This window comes from Trichomycterus rosablanca, chromosome 10 (genome assembly GCF_030014385.1).
Source record: "Trichomycterus rosablanca isolate fTriRos1 chromosome 10, fTriRos1.hap1, whole genome shotgun sequence".
NCBI lineage: Eukaryota > Metazoa > Chordata > Actinopteri > Siluriformes > Trichomycteridae > Trichomycterus > Trichomycterus rosablanca.
The window spans coordinates 39,429,324-39,447,969 of NC_085997.1; the positions used below are offsets into that span (position 1 = coordinate 39,429,324).

Genomic DNA, 18,646 nt, shown 5'->3' on the forward strand with positions numbered 1-18,646 from the left:
GTCGAGCCGAACAGTTCCGAGCAGATCCGAGCCGAACTGCTTGTTATCCACCAACCGTTCCGTTTTGGCGAGCTATGTAGGCAGCCACGGTACCCGAGATGCGTGCCCTCCACATGCGGCACTCTTCTTTTATTCTGAGAGATCTGCGAGCCTTTATTCCACAAACAGCTCCCGCATTCGTGCGCCCAAAGCCGCAGCCTGATCTGAATCCACGGGCCACTTTAATGTTGTCTTTTTCCCCCCCCAGAGTCGGATGTTTTAATGGACGGCAATGGAATTCAAGTGAACACCGTGGGCGACGCGAACCTCAAGGCGCCGCTATCTGATTGGCTCGCGGTCCATCCCAGGCTTTTCCTATTGGTCCTTGTAGGTGCCAGTTTTCCTCTAGGTGCCGCCTCTTTTTGGAAAATGCGCGATCTGATTGGCTAATCCGACCGCCAGTCATTGTTGAGGCGATCGTTAGCGTTAGCGGAAGGTTTGTTGCTTCGGTTTGTGTGGAATCTGACGCGAAAATTAAAGCGAAAATTAAAACCCAAATTAGAAGATAATTTAATTCAAATGACAAAACCAGTCAGATTTCCATTCATAAATAATACAATCGGGGTTTATTTTTATTCTTGACTTCGTGAGCTCATCGACGTCATTTCCGACTCCGTTCCCAACGCTCCGCTGCCCTGACCAGTCTGCCCTGGCACCTATTGTGGCACCACTTTACCTCAATAATTCACTTGAATAAACGTTTAATCACTTTCATCATCCTTAGTTCATGTTCAAGAATCAGCGCATCATTATCAAGGTTCCAGGGTGCATGGCATCACAATCTAAATACACCTACTAGCATTTAAAGTGGAAACCAGGGCATCTGGATCATATATGCAGGGGAACATGCCAAACTCCTTACACTGTAACCTAAAGTTGAAGTAAAAACTTAAGGTAGACTTGCAGTGTGTGTGTCATGGCATAGTTCTTCACTGGTGATTATGTACCTGGTGAATAGAGCTGGTTTTTCTGTGCCTAAATAAATAGGACGAGTTCGGCAGCACTTGTTGAAGAGTACGGTGCTGTAGAAACAGTGTTTGTGCTGCTACAACACAATACAAGCCATACAAGGCAAACAGGCCCCTGTCCCACCTTTTTTTTAAAGGTAAAACATACAAGCCCACTATGGGTCGCTTTCAACAGATGATAAGGTGACAATATACAGAAGAACAAATCAGTACAGTCAGTAATTGTATACTTAGTTAAAAAAAAGCAGGAAAAAGCTGTTAAGGTCTAAAAACACACACAGACTCGAACTGATTTAGCGGCTGTTTGGAATACAACAGCAAGCCGTAGCCTAGTGGTTAAGATACTGGACTAGTAATGAAAAGATTGCTGGTTCAAACCCCACCACTGCCAGGTTCTCACTGCTGGACCTGTTAGCAAGGTCCTTAAATTTAAACAACAGTGACTGCGTCTCTGCCACGGTTAAGCACGGAGGACGAGGGTATCATGATGTGGGGAGCTTTTTTAGCTGCTGGTACTGGTGAGCTGCTTCACTGTAAAAAGAGAAGCTATAACATATTCACATGACATGAGGTAATTAGTTTGATTATTGCGAAGGATTTGTTCTTATGGCCATTTAAAGCTTAATGTTTTGTGATTTTGGGTGTGACCTCCCCCCCACACACACACACAGGAGTGTATACGACATTTAGTGTAATTAGTATGCTATTTTGCACACCGTCATTGATCATGCACAACAAGAGAACAAATTAGGAAACTGAACATTTTGAAAAATGCATTTTCCCCTACGTTTTCTCCCAATATAATCATATCCAATTCCCTAAGGGTATTTTCCCTCTACTGCTGTAGACCTCCACTCCTGACCGAGGAGGGTCGTTGGGTCTACCTGTGGCCATCAAACTTTACAACTCCTCACTTAAGTTATAGATCTTACAATACGTGCAATATGATAGTTGTATCATAAATAGTGCAATATACTGTATGTCACCACTGCATCTGCCACTTTATTTTAAGAGCGTTTTAAGTGTATTTTAAGAGCGTTTTTACTTTACTTTTTAATATATTCTTACCTTTTAATATATTCTTAATACATATATACAATCTGAGCAACTGTAACATCTGAAATTTCCCCTCGGGGATCAATAAAGTATTCTGATTCTGATTTTCACCTGCATCAGGCGGGTTCATACGGAGATCCTTATCGCACACTGATCTCCATTATCCCCCGTCTCTGTGCAGCACCATCGATCAGGCAGCAGAGGGCGTAACTGCAGCTTCTCAGCAGTCCCACCCTCATTGTCAGTACAGGCGCCCGGCTGGCCAATAGCAAAGCTATTCAAAATGTGTTTACACTGCCTTAAAGTTGTTTTCACGGCGCCTAGGCCAGTGCCGAGATTCTGAACACCTCGGTTTGAAACTCGGCTTCGCCACCGGTCAGCTGGGCGCCATCTAGCGGGCATAACTGATATATTAATATTATTATTAAGGGCTGTGTGCGGGTCGGAGGAGGGGTGAGCAGCAATATACCCACCTCAATTGCAATCAGGGATCCACCAGCAGCGGAAGACAGATTGACTACGCTAGACTGGGAGAAAAATTGAAATAAATAAGGTTTTCTACTAAAATAATAATAAAAATGCGGATACGCTTTTTGAACAAAGATGTCCAGTAGTTTTATTGTTAGGGTCATTAGTGCAGCGGCGGCTTTTCCACTTCAATGCTGATAAATAAAACACTGACAGAACAGGGGTGGTGTTTATATGGGTGCACAGTAAAGAAAAAAACAAAAAAAAAACAACAACAGAAGATAATTGCAGACATTTTTAGATTTCCTCTGATACAGTCCGTACTAAATATAACAAGATTCTTCCTGATGATGTTTTAACATTACAAGAGGCAGGGCAAGGCGTGGTGCAGTGGATTCAGGAGTAGGACGAGGTCTTGCTGCCAACATCGTCTTCTTGCGTTCCCATGCTCTGAAAGACCAGAAAAGAGGAGCGTGTTTACATCTGAGCAGAGTTCATTATACTAAATGTAATAAATAAACAGAAAGATGTTTTTAATTAAACTAAATAAAAATACCTTTTGCACAAACTGAGGGTTGACTGTGATCTCCTGATCCATGGCCTTTAGTTTCTCATCCAGTTCTATACACTTCAGCATCTACAAGAGACAATGCTTTGTTTTAATTGCATAACAATAGTGTGCAGTAAATCTCACCAAGCTTAGCTTCTGTTCTTTAAAATAAAACCAAATTTAAATCCGAGTTGTTCCATTAGGAATATAATCCATTATTTTATACAGGTGTATAGATTTAAACATATGCAAAACGATGTGAATGATTCTGTTCAAATGAATCATTCTCGATGTGAATGGCTCTGTTCAAACGAATCATTTTTGACATAAGCGAATCTGTTCAAACTAATTATTCTCAACATGAACAGTTCGGTTCAAACAAATCACTCTCAACAATTCAAACGACTCCTTCCCAACATGAATAACTGTTCAAAAGAATCATTCTCGACAATAGCAGTTCGGTTTGAACACATCATTCTTAACATGATCTAATCTGTTCAAACAAATCACTGAATGACTGTAAATGACTCTGCTAAACAAATCATTCAAAACATGAATTACTCTGTTCAAACGAATCATTCTCGACAAGAATAACTCCGTACAAACAAATCATTTTAGACGTAAATGAATCCGTACAAAACATTTTCTACATGAATGACTTAAAAAGAATCACTCGAAATGAATAACTCTGTTCAAGTAAATCATTATCGACATTAATGACTCTGTTGAAGTGAATAATTCTTGACATGAATAACTGTTCAAATTAATCACTCGACACAAAGAACTAAAAAAAATCATTTTCGACAGGAACCACAAGGTTCAAATGAATCATTTTTGACATGAACGAATCTGTTTAAACGATTAATTCACAACATAAATAACTCAAAATGTTTGAACAATAACGAACATGAATGACTCAAACAAACATGAAATGTTCAAACGAATCATTCTTGACCTGAATAATTGTTCAAATGAATCATTTAAGACCCAAACAACTCGGTCTGAACGAATCACTCAACATGAATAACTGTGTTTAAACGAAACATTCTCAACACAAACAACTCTTCAAACGAATCATTCTCAACATGGACAACTCGGTTCAAATGAATCATTCTAAACATGAATAACTGTGTTCAAACAAATCATTTTTGTGGTGAACAAATCTGTTCAACGAATCACTCTCAAAATGAATAACTCTGTTCAAATGAATCATTCACAACATAAATGACTCTGTTCAAACAGATCATTGTTCAGAATGAAATAACAGAAGAACAGAAGTTGAGGTAAGTGTAATATACCACAAGCTTTTGTTTTGCCATGAAAATGAAGCATCATTAATTAGTGAATTTAGAGGGGAGGTCTGATGCTCATTTATTAGAAGCAAAACAGCCAGTATAAACGTGATTTCTTTTATATGAAATGTGTCAATATTGACATAAATACAGTACAGAATTAACAGTGTGGGAATCCAGGTTGTGTTGTTCATGTTAACTATATCTAACGCTTCAGGTCCACTTTAATATCGAGAGCGCCCCTCTGTGTGACCCCACGACTGTACCAACTGTACCAGTACAGCGTTCCCTTCCCAAAGCTCTGCAGCATTAATACGAACCTCCTGGTCAATTTTGTGGAGCATTGCGGGGTTGTTGTATTTCTCGGGGTTGTCATGGAAACAGACCATGCCATCCTTCTGGTTGATGCTGGCATAAATCTCACCATCTTCAATCTAGGACGCACAGGAAACGAAGGAGGCGGTTTAGTGTCAAACACCCACATCACACATCACACACACAGCTCAAACATACATAAATACGTTTAAATTCTACCAAAATCCTAATAAAATCGTCTAATGTTTAAGTTCAGAAATCGATGTTTTCTCTCATGTGTTTCTAGATGTTCTTCACCAGTCTTTCACGTTGCTTTTTAGTGATTTCACGCCAACCCTGGCACAAAAATTCATCACTATCTATCTAACTTCATTCTACAATGACCCAAAGCATACAGCCAAAACAACAGAAAGGCCTAGACAAAGTCCAGACTCAAAACTTGTTCAGAACTTGTAGGGACGTATCCAAGAACCTAATGGTGTCGACTTACCATGTGCAGAACGTATTTCTCAGCCTCTTGAGGCCCCGAGAGCTGCACTCGACTCGCCATGTCTTGTAAGGACAAGGTCAGGAACGTCTGTGCAACAGAATAAACACAAAATTAGACGAATTGTTTGTTTGTTTGTTTGTTTATTAGGATTTTAACATCATGTTTTACACTTTGGTTACATTCATGACAGGAACGGTCGTTACTCATTACACAAGATTCATCAGTTCAGGTTTAATATCGAACACAGTCATGGACAATTTAGTGTCTCTAATTAACCTCACTCGCATGTCTTTGGACTGTGGGAGGAAACCGGAGCACCCGGAGTAAACCCACGCAGACACGGGGAGAACATGCAAACTCCACACAGAAAGGACTCGGACCGCCCCGCCTGGGGATCGAACCCAGGACCTTCTTGCTGTGAGGCGACAGTGCTACCCACCGAGCCACCGTGCCGCCCAAATTAGAGGAATTAATCAGCCATAACATTATAACCACCTCCTTGTTTCTACACTGACTGTCCATTTTATCAGCTCCACTTACCATATAGAAGCACTTTGTAGTTCTACAATTACTGACTGTAGTCCATCTGTTTCTCTACATGCTTTGTTACCCCCTTTCATGCTGTTCTTCAATGGTCAGGACCCCCACAGGACCCCCACAGAGCAGGTATTATTTAGGTGGTGGATGATTCTCAGCACTGCAGTGACACTGACATGGTGCTGGTGTGTTAGTGTGTGTTGTGCTGGTATGAGTGGATCAGACACAGCAGCGCTGCTGGAGTTTATAAACACCGTGTCCACTCACTGTCCACTCTATTAGACACTCCTACCTAGTCGGTCCACCTCGTAGATGTAAAGTCAGAGACGATCGCTCATCTATTGCTGCTGTTTGAGTCGCTCATCTTCTAGACCAGGGGTGTCAAACTCATTTTCACAGAGGGCCACATCAGCATTATGGTGGCCCTGAAGGGCCGATTGTAACGTATCCTGCTGTGATTGCAGTCACATTGCTGTTTTTCTTGGAGGCTGAATTCTGCATTTATATTGTTCTACTTTACCACAGACACGGCCTCATAACACAAGAGACGCACCGCTTTCTCTTCCTGAAGCACAAACTTGTTTTCACTTTCATTAAATTTCCTCCTCATGCTTCATTTTCTTACTTATCTTCTTGTACATTTTAGGATCATGTGTAAATATGTGTAACATCATCTACTGGTGGGATGTGTCACTTTGCAGGTCACAAAATCCGCATGTATTTTGAAAGATGCAGTTTGTTTAGGATTTTACAGTGTATTTTTAAGACAATCATTCTGCCCTCACTAATAGTTTATCCCCCTTTCTCAGCTAGACAGACAGACAGACAGACAGACAGACAGCTCCCTTCAGAATACAGTTGGTTTATTTGCTCCCCAGCTGTGTGCATCAAAATGAAGTAAAAATACAAACAATAAAAACAATAAAGAACTTAATACAGTAAAAGCACACAGCTGTAGTCAAGTGTTACATCTGGTACAATATGAGATTTAACCAAACGTAAAATAACGAGTTAAAATTGTGTGTAAAGATACTAATTGCTATAGTAACGTAACAACAGTATTTAATTACGGTAAATTTGTAACTAAAGCGCTGTGATATACTCACTAAACATTTACTAACAACTGAGAATATAAGCGCCACGACTTACAGACGATGCTTCTGTATTATACTGCAATATAATTATTTGTATTTATTTATTATTGTTTACGGTACTGACTACGCTACCCCGCGTTCTCTTGCCGTAAAAGTCACATGGCTTCTTAGCGAAGGTTAAAGTTAGTTGCCATGACTACGATGTCACGTTGTCTCTTAAAGGCGCAGGAGCGCATTCAATTATAAGCGCGTCTCTGTAACGACTCGAACCATCACAAAGTCGTTTAAGCTCTCGCGGGCCGGATCAAATGACACGGCGGGCCGGATCTGGCCCGCGGGCCGTGAGTTTGACACCCCTGATCTAGACCTTCATCAGTGGTCACAGGACGCTGCCCACGGGGCACTGTTGGCTGGATATTTGTGGTTGGTGGACTATTGTCAGTCCAGCAGTGACAGTGAGGTGTTTAAAAACTCCAGCAGCGCTGCTGTGTCTGATCCACATATACCAGCACAACACACACTAACACACCACCACCATGTCAGTGTCACTGCAGTGCTGAGAATCATCCACCACCTAAATAATACCTGCTCTGTGGGGGTCCTGACCATTGAAGAACAGCATGAAAGGAGGTAACAAAGCATGTAGAGAAACAGATGGACTACAGTCAGTAATTGTAGCACTACAAAGCGCTTCTATATGGTAAGTGGAGCTGATAAAATGGACAGTGAGTGTAGAAACAAGGAGGTGGTTTTAATGTTGTGGCTGATCAGTGTATATATATGAATGATACTGTAGAACGTAGAATAAACCTTGGTCAGCCTCTGGATGTTCTTCTTGTACAGTGAGGAGACGCACTGCTTGACCAGACCCATGTTACTGTCGCGTACGAAGGCTTCGCCGTGCTTGTTGACGATGTTACGGAGCTCAGAGGGGTTGTTGGAGGAGTAGACCTGCGCCAGCTCGTGGTACGCGTTACTGAGGGGCTACGGAAACACAAACATAGAAGAAAACCATGGAGGGATTAGATGAAGTGGTGCGTCTCAGTGATTAACGATTAGAATTGTAGGAGTTCTTACCTTGATGAACCTGCCCACGATCTGTGAGGTGTATTTGGGGAGCTGCTGCACCTTACCGTGGAGAATAAGCGAGACTAAAATGTACTTCTTATAAGCCTCGAGCATGATGTGACTGACCGCCATCGCTGGAGTGGTTATTGCCTGATGGGAGGAGAGGAAAGCAGTGATGAACACATTCTATATTTGCTATATATCTTAATTTTACCTTCATTTAATAAAAACGTGTTTTATTCGTTTTTTATTGTAAGGCGAACAATTAAAATCTCCTGTTGTGTGACACTAATAAAACTGAAGTATAAAATCTAAAGCTGTATAAAATAAATCAGTAAGAGCTGGACGTGTTTCTAAATGCTTCTGGATTCATTATTTTATACATATTTATTTTATTTTGCTCTATGAGGTTTTAAAATGCTCGAGATCCTACAGTAATGATCCCAGTAAATGAAGCGCCATCATGAAAACGTTGTACTGCAGTATGACATCATGTCCTGTGGTGTGACGCCATGATCTGTGGTGACGTCATGATCTGAGGTGACGTCATGATCTGAGGTGTGACGTCATGTCCTGCAGTGTGACGTCATGTCCTGCAGTGTGACGTCATGTCCTGCAGTGTGACGTCATGTCCTGCAGTGTGACGTCATGATCTGAGGTGTGACGTCATGTCCTGCAGTGTGACGTCATGTCCTGCAGTGTGACGTCATGTTATGTGGTGTGACGTCATGTCCTGCAGTGTGACGTCATGTCCTGCAGTGTGACGTCATGTCCTGCAGTGTGACGTCATGTTCTGCAGTGTGACGTCATGTCCTGCAGTGTGACGTCATGTTATGTGGTGTGACGTCATGTCCTGCAGTGTGACGTCATGTTATGTGGTGTGACGTCATGTCCTGCAGTGTGACGTCATGTTATGTGGTGTGACGTCATGTCCTGCAGTGTGACGTCATGTCCTGCAGTGTGACGCCATGATCTGAGGTGTGACGTCATGATCTGAGGTGTGACGTCATGTCCTGCAGTGTGACGTCATGTCCTGCAGTGTGACGTCATGTTCTGCGGTGTGACGTCATGATCTGAGGTGTGACATCATGTTCTGCAGTGTGACGTCATGTCCTGCAGTGTGATATCATGTCCTGCAGTGTGACGTCATGTCCTGCAGTGTGACGTCATGTCCTGCAGTGTGACGTCATGTCCTGCAGTGTGACGCCATGATCTGAGGTGTGACGTCATGATCTGAGGTGTGACGTCATGTCCTGCAGTGTGACGTCATGTCCTGCAGTGTGACGTCATGTTCTGCAGTGTGACGTCATGTTCTGCAGTGTGACGTCATGTCCTGCAGTGTGATGTCATGTCCTGCAGTGTGATGTCATGTCCTGCAGTGTGACGTCATGTCCTGCGGTGTGACGTCATGTTCTGCGGTGTGACGTCATGTCCTGCGGTGTGATGTCATGTCCTGCAGTGTGACGTCATGTCCTGCAGTGTGATGTCATGTCCTGCAGTGTGATATCATGTCCTGCAGTGTGATATCATGTCCTGCAGTGTGATGTCATGTTCTGCAGTGTGACGTCATGTTCTGCGGTGTGACGTCATGTCCTGCGGTGTGATGTCATGTCCTGCAGTGTGATATCATGTCCTGCAGTGTGATGTCATGTCCTGCAGTGTGATATCATGTCCTGCAGTGTGATGTCATGTTCTGCAGTGTGATATCATGTCCTGCAGTGTGATGTCATGTTCTGCAGTGTGACGTCATGTCCTGCAGTGTGATATCATGTCCTGCAGTGTGATGTCATGTCCTGCAGTGTGATATCATGTCCTGCAGTGTGATGTCATGTTCTGCAGTGTGATATCATGTCCTGCAGTGTGATGTCATGTTCTGCAGTGTGATATCATGTCCTGCAGTGTGACGTCATGTCCTGCAGTGTGACGTCATGTTCTGTGGTGTGACATCATGTCCTGCAGTGTGATGTCATGTTCTGCAGTGTGACGTCATGTTCTGTGGTGTGACATCATGTCCTACGCTTCCACTCATGTGAGAGATAAAAAAGCTCAGAGTAAAGAACAGAATTAAAATAATAACACAGTAAATCTTCATTGTAGTTTATATAAAGGGTTAAACCCTGAACAGCTCTGATCCAGATTTAACATCATTATCATTATTATTACTGATTCTGTTTATTTTAGTGTCACCAAGAAAAAGACATTCAGTGACACCAGCAGTTCAGAACAATTTAGAACATCTGAACATCAGAATTCCATCAAATCCTGATGAAAATGGGTCGTTTATTTACAAAAACAATCCGTTTCACCTCCGTTTGTCAAGTATCTTGTAGGCTAATGTTAAAAGCCTAAATTGGCCGCTCAGGTGGGGCAGCGGTTAAACACGCTAGCACACCAGAGCTGGGATTTCGAATACATCTTATCGAATCTCAGCTGGGCGGCCACATAAACAACGATTGGCTTATTATTCCTACAGGGTGGGATGAGCCGGATAGGGAGCTCATAACTGATGCAATTACGACCTCTGCTGGCTGACTGATGGCGTCTGCACAAAGTGGAGGAATAATCCTGATCAGGGTGCGGCTCTCCGTACACAAGGCTGATCCGCATATGAACTCGCCTCACGTAGGTGAAAAGATGCAGTCGGCTACCGCGCACTTGTCGGAGGGGGCGTGTGTCAGTTCGCTCTCCTCAGTCGGGGCGGGGGTCAGCACCAGTACAGAGGAAGCGTAACGCAATCGGGAGAAAAATAAATTTTCGTCCGTAACTGCTGGCGTGACCGGATCTCTTTTCTTTTCTGACAGAGAGGAACATAAAGTGTCCTGCGGTGTGACGTGACACTAAAATAAACAGAATCATTAATAGTAATGATTTTAAACACCTAAGTCCTCTGGTTCTGAACCGGTTCGGATGTTAAAAAAATTATGTATGCTTAAGCATTTAGATCATGAGCCTCTGTATCAAGTCCTACAGCTATTTAAGTGTAATAAAATGCTTATAAAGGTAAAAAATGTTATTTCTAATTAAGAAACACAATTGTAATCTTATCTTGTAAAGTACTACAGCTGTCGTACATAGACTGACCTAAATGTCGTGACAGGACAGCAATGTTTTCACCTCGTTCTGCTCTTTCTATTATTTTTATTTTATTGTCCATTGTTATCGATCATTTCTTGTATGCTTAATACCAGACGTCCAGGGAAAATTAACACAAAAAGCAGGTACACGATCACTTACTGACCACGTAGTGATACATGCCCACGTGACCGAGACTGATTAAACAATGACGACGCTCTGCTGAGACGTGCAGTTTGAAATCTCACCACAGTTTTTCATTTTGCACCGATTTGAATATCTGTAACGTGTTGCACAAGTACGTCCGTGTCTCTGAAAGGTCTGACCTGGTGTTACACCGTCTGTATCAAACAGAATAAAAATACCTGCTCGAAGAAGTAGAGCGCCCGCTCGAAGTTCTTCAGACCCGTGTAGATCATGCCGCCGTAATAGTAGTAACACAGGAAGTGCTTGGCGTCGTAGGCGCCGTTCTCTTTACAAATGTCCATCATGTCCAGCTCCAGCAACGGGACGGCGGGATTGAAGCATTTCGCTAAGAGGCACAACTGGTGGGCAGGAGGAAACAGAACCATTAGTTTAACATTTAACATTTAACTCTGCTACTGGACGACGATCGGCTCATCTGAGGGCAGCTGTAGCCTAGTGGTTAAAGTACAGAACTAGCAATTGAAAGGTCGCTGGTTCAAGCCCCAGCACTGCCAGGTTGCCACTGTTGGGCCCTTAAACCAGGCCCTTAACCCTCAATTGCTAAGATAATATACTATCACAGTACTGTGAGTCGCTTTAAATAAAAGCGTCTGCTAAATGCTGAAAATGTAAATGAAGGAGCCTAGTGATTAAGGTGCTGGACTAGTAATCAGAAGGTTGCTGGTTCAAGTCCCACCACAGCCAGGTTGCTGCTGTTGGGCCCTTGAGCAAGGCCCTTAACCCTCAACTGCTCAGACTGTAAGTCGTTTTGGATTAAAGTGTCTACTAAACGCTGAAAATGTAAACGGGAGCGCCATTCTGATTCCTCATAAATGCTGCAGTTCCGCCCCCTGCTGGCTGATCGATGGCGCTGCACCGAGACGGGGGATAACGGAGATCTCTGTGACTCTCTGTGCGCGATACGGATCTCCGTATGAACCCCGGTGCAGGTGAAAAGAAGCGGTCGGTGCTGCACACGTGTCGGAGGGGGCGTGTGTTAGTCACGACCCTCCTCGGTCAGGAGTGGAGGTCTGCAGCAGTAGAGGAAGAATACCACTGGGAAATTGGACACGACTGGATTGGGAGGAGAACACGGGACAGAGGTAGCTCAGTGGTTAAGGTGCTGGACTAGTAATCAGAAGGATGCAGGTTCACGCCTCACCACTGCCAAGCTGCCATTCTTGGGCCCCTGAGCAAGGCCCTTAATCCTTAATTGCTCAGACAGTATTCAGTCATAATTGTAAGTCGCTTTGAATAAAAGCGTCAGATAAATGCCACCAATGTAAACGTAAATGTTCAGGCCTGATACAGAATTTCAGAATATTAAAAGGGGAATAATAAAACTACTTTTCGATTATTTGCTTAAACCAAATAAATACTGCAGTAAACAATAGTAAAACAGTTCATGCATGGACAGAAGTGGACGGTGCAAAGGGCAAAAACACCGAGCGAATACATTCACCCACCTGACATAAATCTGCGTGAACAGAGGTGAGCTGGTTGGTGTTCATCTGCATTTTGTCGATCGCCTGTTTGAGGATACTGATCCCTCGTAAGGGCTGCAAGGCAAAAACAAGACATTAAACCAGAGGTCCCCAAACACCGGGCCGCGTACCGGTACCGGTCCGTGGGTCATTTATTACCGGGCCGCACAGAAAGAATAAATAATTAGAGACGCTACAAGAACAATTACATTTCCGACACACTTCAGGTGTTATTGTCTCTTATCACCACTAGGTGGGAGCAGTGTCCTGTTGCAGCAAAAAAAGACCAGGATTCACATTCAATTCTCCATTCTATTGTTACTCTATAGATTTTAAATCCCCCCGCCGGTCTGTGAAATTATATCTTATATGAAACCGGTCCGTGGTGCAAAAAAGGTTGGGGAGCGCTGCATTAAACCATAACAATAAGCGTTATGGGTATACAGGCACTGACTGATTTGTTTCTCTGTACTGTCTGTCCCGCCCTGTAGCTTGTTTATTAGCCCCCACTGTTCTGGTGTTATCAGGTGCAGCAGTGTTGTTGGGTACTGGCCTCTTTATTAGGAACACAAACCTTTCAGACCTGCTCAATGCATGGATAGTCTTCCTCGAGTCCTGGCTTTATATGTTTTGGTTGGGGCTAGTTTATTCCTCCCAGCTTTGCCACTGAGGTGTCAAATCCCAACAACACTGCTGTACCTGATCTACTCACACACAGGACCGTGTCATCGCGACGTTAAGCGTCAGTGCAGTTCAGCCATCTGGCCTGTAGGGGTCTCTGTTGATTGAGGATTGGGGTACAGAGGGGTAAAAAGGGTACAATGTGCTACAGTCTGTGATTGTATACCCACAGCATTCATGTACTGCGAAGGCTGTTTAAAGGCTCTCACCTGTTTCCGCTCCACCAGGGCGTTGGTCAACTGATGGCAGAGACCAGCGACTGATAAACACAACACAAGAGGGAATTACAGACCAGGAACACAAGTCGCACCGTCTTCTAAACAGATTATTTCCAGAATAGTGTGAGATCCAAACCCACCTAACAGAATCTTAAACAAAATCAATCGCAGGGAGATGAACATGAGCACTGGTCAATTAAGTGACTTGACTTGTGGTGTCTTCTTTAATCAAGTAATTCAATTATTTTAATCGAGCATTTATTATTTGATTCGTTCCTTTTTATTCTTTTACGTGACGTTTTCTGTTCTGTAAAACTACCGTTGTATGAAAGTAAAAATAAATAAATATTATTATTATTATTATTTATATTTGCAAAACCAAAAAACTGACCAAAGTTCTGACCCAAACGAGCCAACAGAAATCAGGGTTCTAGTTTTTACAGACCTAATTCCGAAAGAGTTGGGACAGTAGGAACAACGTAAGCAAAACTAAATTAAAAAGTAAATCAGCGCCCAGGTGGCGCAGCGAGATATTCCGCCAGCACACCAGCGCCAAGATTCAGAACTCCTCGGTTCGAAAACTCGGCGTTGCCACCGGTCGGGTGGGCGCCATCTGGCGGGAAAAATGGGCAGTGCCTCCACCGTATCTGCAGGGTGGGGGCCGGACTATGTGTGGGTGGGTGGGTGGGTCTTCATACGCTGTGTAAGGACCCTGATTGGCGGAAGAGACGCCCGTGCACGTATCTCTCCTCGGATGCAATCGGGTATCTCTCAGCAGCGGAGGACAAATCACTAAATCGGGAGGAAAATGCATAAAAAAACCCAAAAAACTAAATTAAATAATTTTACTGTGTGTGTGTTTGTGAATACAAAGCCAATTCCAAAAGAGTTGGGACAGTAAGTAAACCGCAAATATTTTGTTTGTTTGTTTTTATAACGTCAGGTCACATTTATGATATTTACTGCATGAATCAGGTAAAATTTAATTAATAACAAAAAACCCACAATTATTTCTGAAATATCTGAATTATATTTCTGTGTATTAAAGCGGTCAGAATGTTTTTCAGACCAAAGCTAAATAAGATGATCTCAATTTTTCACTGAGTGAAGTTTAAAATCCAGCATGTGTCACAGTAGCGGCACTGGAACGGTGGCTTTACATCTCTAAATCTTTCACCAATGCCAAGTTCACACTACACGACTTTCTGTCGTGTAAGTCGGATTGTTCTGTAGTAAGTTGGAGGTTAATTAATATTTTTGCAATGCAGCGTGGGTGTTTTGTAGAGAACGATCAAGTCAGAAATACTGTAAAACGTGTGTGTGTGCTGATGTATTCTGATATAAACTATATTATCCCCCCGTCCCACCTGTTTACACTCCTCTATTGCGTTTCCCCTCACACCGTATCCTGCGTCCTCATTGGCTGTTCGACACCACACTCATTGCCAGTCGTGCAACTCAGATCAGATATCTGACAAGATAGAAATCTCGATCCGGTCGCCGAGTGCTCGGCGAGCCGGTCGGATCGAGTTGTCGAGTAGTTCACACATAGCGATCGAGAGCCGAGTTTCGATCGCCGAGCGAACGCCGAGTTGCTCCCGAGCCGGCAAATCTAGCGCCGACCAGCCGCCGAGCGAAAATCAGGGCAAAAATCGTGTAGTGTGAACCAGGCATAATAATATGACCTGTAGATGGTTAAATCCTTACATTCCTTGCAACTGTGCATGAGGTAATATTCTTACCTGCATTGTCCTACCCTTATCTGCATTCATTTTTATACAAGCAGCTGATACAAGTGATCACATAAAAACGCAGTGTTCCATTTTACCAGTCCAAGCCCTCTTCATTTCTAAACACCCCTAAATACACAAAACCATAACCGACTGTACTCACAAGTGTCTGTTGCGTATCGGATGTGCTCTCCATTACAAGTGCTGATGAAGAGCTGGACCTGGGAGAACAACGTCTCAAAATCAGGGATATTTGGCATGGAGAACTTCACAAACCTACAAAATCAGAAAGCAATACAAAGGGTTAGTGTTCCAGATTCCAGAACTCATACAGCGGTCAGCATGTACACAATCATCAGACTTACAGCACGGCCAGCACTCCCAGCGAGTGCTCCTGGATGTCCAGCGCTCCCAGGACAGTGTCCAAGTGGGAGATGTTCTTCGCCAGTAACTCTCCACTTTTATTGATCAGCTCACACAGCTGAGTCATCTGACCTGCAACGTTAGAGAGGAGCACAGCGTACAGACACACAAGCAGAACAGATATAAAATCAGAATGCATTTGTGATTAAACTGTTTTGTTCTTTATGCTTTGTAGATGCCAGCCAGTAAAGTTCACTGTACCACCATGGCATTTGTTTTTTCTTTCAGAGGTAAACCATGCCAACCAAACACCCACAGGCAATGATGATGCTTCTGGTGTGAACACAGGGCAATCAGCGATTCATGTGTCAAGAGGTAAAAAATTACTGCCGGTCTGAATGTAGGGTAAATGTCTGTAATATTGTAATATTTAAGTGTTTATTGGCACAGTACCCCTACCATTATGAAGTCCTGGCCAACCTGCCTTTAGCAGGATAATTAGATAGTCTCTAGGAACTTGTAGGGGATTAAACTTAGTCTTCAACTATGCCAAACTAAAGCCAATCTGTACATCCTGAGGGCCGAGCTTTTGTTAACCGGACCTTTGCAGAGTAAATCCTGTGTTTATTAAGTGCACTGCGAGACTTATGGCTATATAATAGTAAATAACTACGCTTTTTCTTTGCTGATCATTGCTGAATCCCTACAGTCAAAATAAACACATGATACAGTCACAAGAATATGAACACTGGGATTTGCATTTGAGCTGAATGCTGTGCTGTTACCAAAAACAGAGGATACAAAAAGCTTACGAGTGCATTAAAAACGTTATTTTGAACACTTGGATTGCACTCGGGTGGCACAGCGGCCTACTACTGTGCTCGCAAGTTCCAATCTGTGAATGTATCTGTGGTGGGACAGTCAAGTTTCCTGCAAAGATGCAACCTCTGCTGTTCGTCTGAGGCTCCAACATGAATGGTGGAGGATTTACACAGAGCATAGCGTGACCCTCAGTCCACTGCTGGCTGGTATAAAGACTATAGTGGCAGGTGAAGACTATAGTGGTGCAGGCTGCAGAAGGATTGCAAATAAGAATCGGAAAGGGCTAGATTGGGAGAGATAACAGGATGGGGGTTAGACAGTCTGCTGTGTCACATGGGATTGTTTTTAGACAGCTTTTGCATGAGACAGAGATCCCATTAGACAAAATACTGAGTGTGTATCAGTCAGCAGTAAATCATATAACCTGAATTGGACAACAGACCATGAAATAAAGGTTTTTATTAATGTAAATTGAAGTAAACACCAGTGATGCTTCAGTCCCTGAAGTCGCAACGTCATGGGATCAACAAGGCCTGCAAAGCTTCAATATCTTACACTGTTTCTGGGTGGATTTGATACGAACGTGTGTTGTGGGACTGTTTTGTAGATCTAATCTCCAGGGTTCGAGCCTGTACAGTACAGCTATTGATCAGACCATGTTACGAAAGCTAGTTGCAACTCACTCATTAGCCTTATGTGTTTATGCAGTGCATGTTATAACGGATTGGGAAACAATCGCACATTTAATGTCAATTTTACATATGTGCTTATGTGCTTATGTCATTCAAACTTACAATCTGTCAAACATTATGTTATTCACCGCAATTTGTAGAGCTTTGCCCAGTTAGCATGTTTACCACAAGCGATCATGATGTTTTCCCTACCCGCATTCGACACATCACGCCCCCTTTGTTATAATTGGCTGACAGTTAATACTCCCAGACAACAACCAATCAACGGTGCAGACGAGTCTGACACAGCAAACCCTCGCCTCTCAAGGGGCGGGCTTTCCAAAACGGGTGGCTTTAGAATGATCGCCGTTTATCATAAGTGCCAGTTTGGATATCATCATGAGTTATATCCATACCTTGAGCTGATAGCTGCCGCACATTGTTCACGAACTGCTCCAAAGCCGAAGCCATGATTCTGCAAGTCTTCGAAGAGGCCGCTTTCTCCTAGATTCATTCAAATGTCAGAGAAAAGTGCTAGCTTACAGGGCTGATGGGGTACAGCGGGGTCTGGGGCCTCGGCCGCCACCAACAGCAAGTCAAGTATCGCGAGAATTCAGGGCACGAACGAGATTTGGGGGGGAGCTCGTGTGTAGAGAAGGAATGAGTTAGCATTAGCTTATTAGCATTAACACGTATTATTCTAAGTTTTATAGTTCTAAGTATATTAAGTATTCTACTTTTATTCTCCACAATTATTAATTTTGAATTATATCGTGCACTGGTACTTTATAAATGTCAAGAAATTTGTGATAAGCACGTCCATTCTCAGCACAATTATGTTCTTTTTGTTCAAATGATCGAAACAGCAATTCTGAATAAAAGGTTTTTGTTTTGATCATTATATTGATGTTTAATATTAATATTGATCTTTGATTCTGGCAATAAGGATTTATGATGCTTTGTTTTACTTGTATGCTGGGCAACCTGCACATTTACAAGGGCAAGACTTCAAAATTTACTTACAAGACACCAAAAAGTAATTAGGAACATTTTATGTAAAGTACATTGACAATAACGGTAAAAACCGTGTCACTGTGTAATAAAGTAACATGAAATCGTTCCACCAGGAAACACTGGGTGAATGGCAGGAATACCCTGAACAGGGCATCAATCCATTCCAATCATGTCTGTGTAAATGCCCGGCTGGCTGATAACACCACTAAGATTTAAACCCAGATCTCAGCAGTGGTCATCCAAACGCAAAACTTCTTCTTTTGCAGGCAGACAAATAAGATATGTTAAATGTTTCACCTTATGAACTTAATTGGTTTTGTGAATATACTTTAATTCCTAATTTGACACCTGCAATACATTTTAAATAAAAGTTGAGACTGACATTATGAGATGGCAAAGTTCGTGGAAAACACAAAAGGAACACAACAAGGAACATTGTTAAAGACTCACTTGTTTACAAACAAGGATAGGTCAAGGTTTGGCACATTATTTAATGCACAATTTTAAGAATTTACTATGGGTTTTCCC

The 18,646-nt window shown here is 42.8% G+C and overlaps 1 protein-coding gene across 1 annotated transcript; it reads right to left on the minus strand.

The window, feature by feature from the left end:
• Nucleotides 1–2,653: 2,653 nt before the first annotated feature.
• cops3 (COP9 signalosome subunit 3) lies at nt 2,654–17,684 on the minus strand. The gene is made up of 12 exons (XM_063004030.1): nt 17,521–17,684; nt 15,614–15,743; nt 15,412–15,524; nt 13,510–13,559; nt 12,602–12,694; nt 11,315–11,494; nt 7,887–8,027; nt 7,620–7,793; nt 5,179–5,265; nt 4,694–4,807; nt 3,088–3,168; nt 2,654–2,981 (listed from the first exon to the last, which is right to left on the minus strand). Exons 1-12 carry the CDS (start codon nt 17,573–17,575, stop codon nt 2,928–2,930), a joined length of 1,272 nt encoding a protein of 423 aa, XP_062860100.1. The 5' UTR covers nt 17,576–17,684; the 3' UTR covers nt 2,654–2,927.
• Nucleotides 17,685–18,646: the final 962 nt, after the last annotated feature.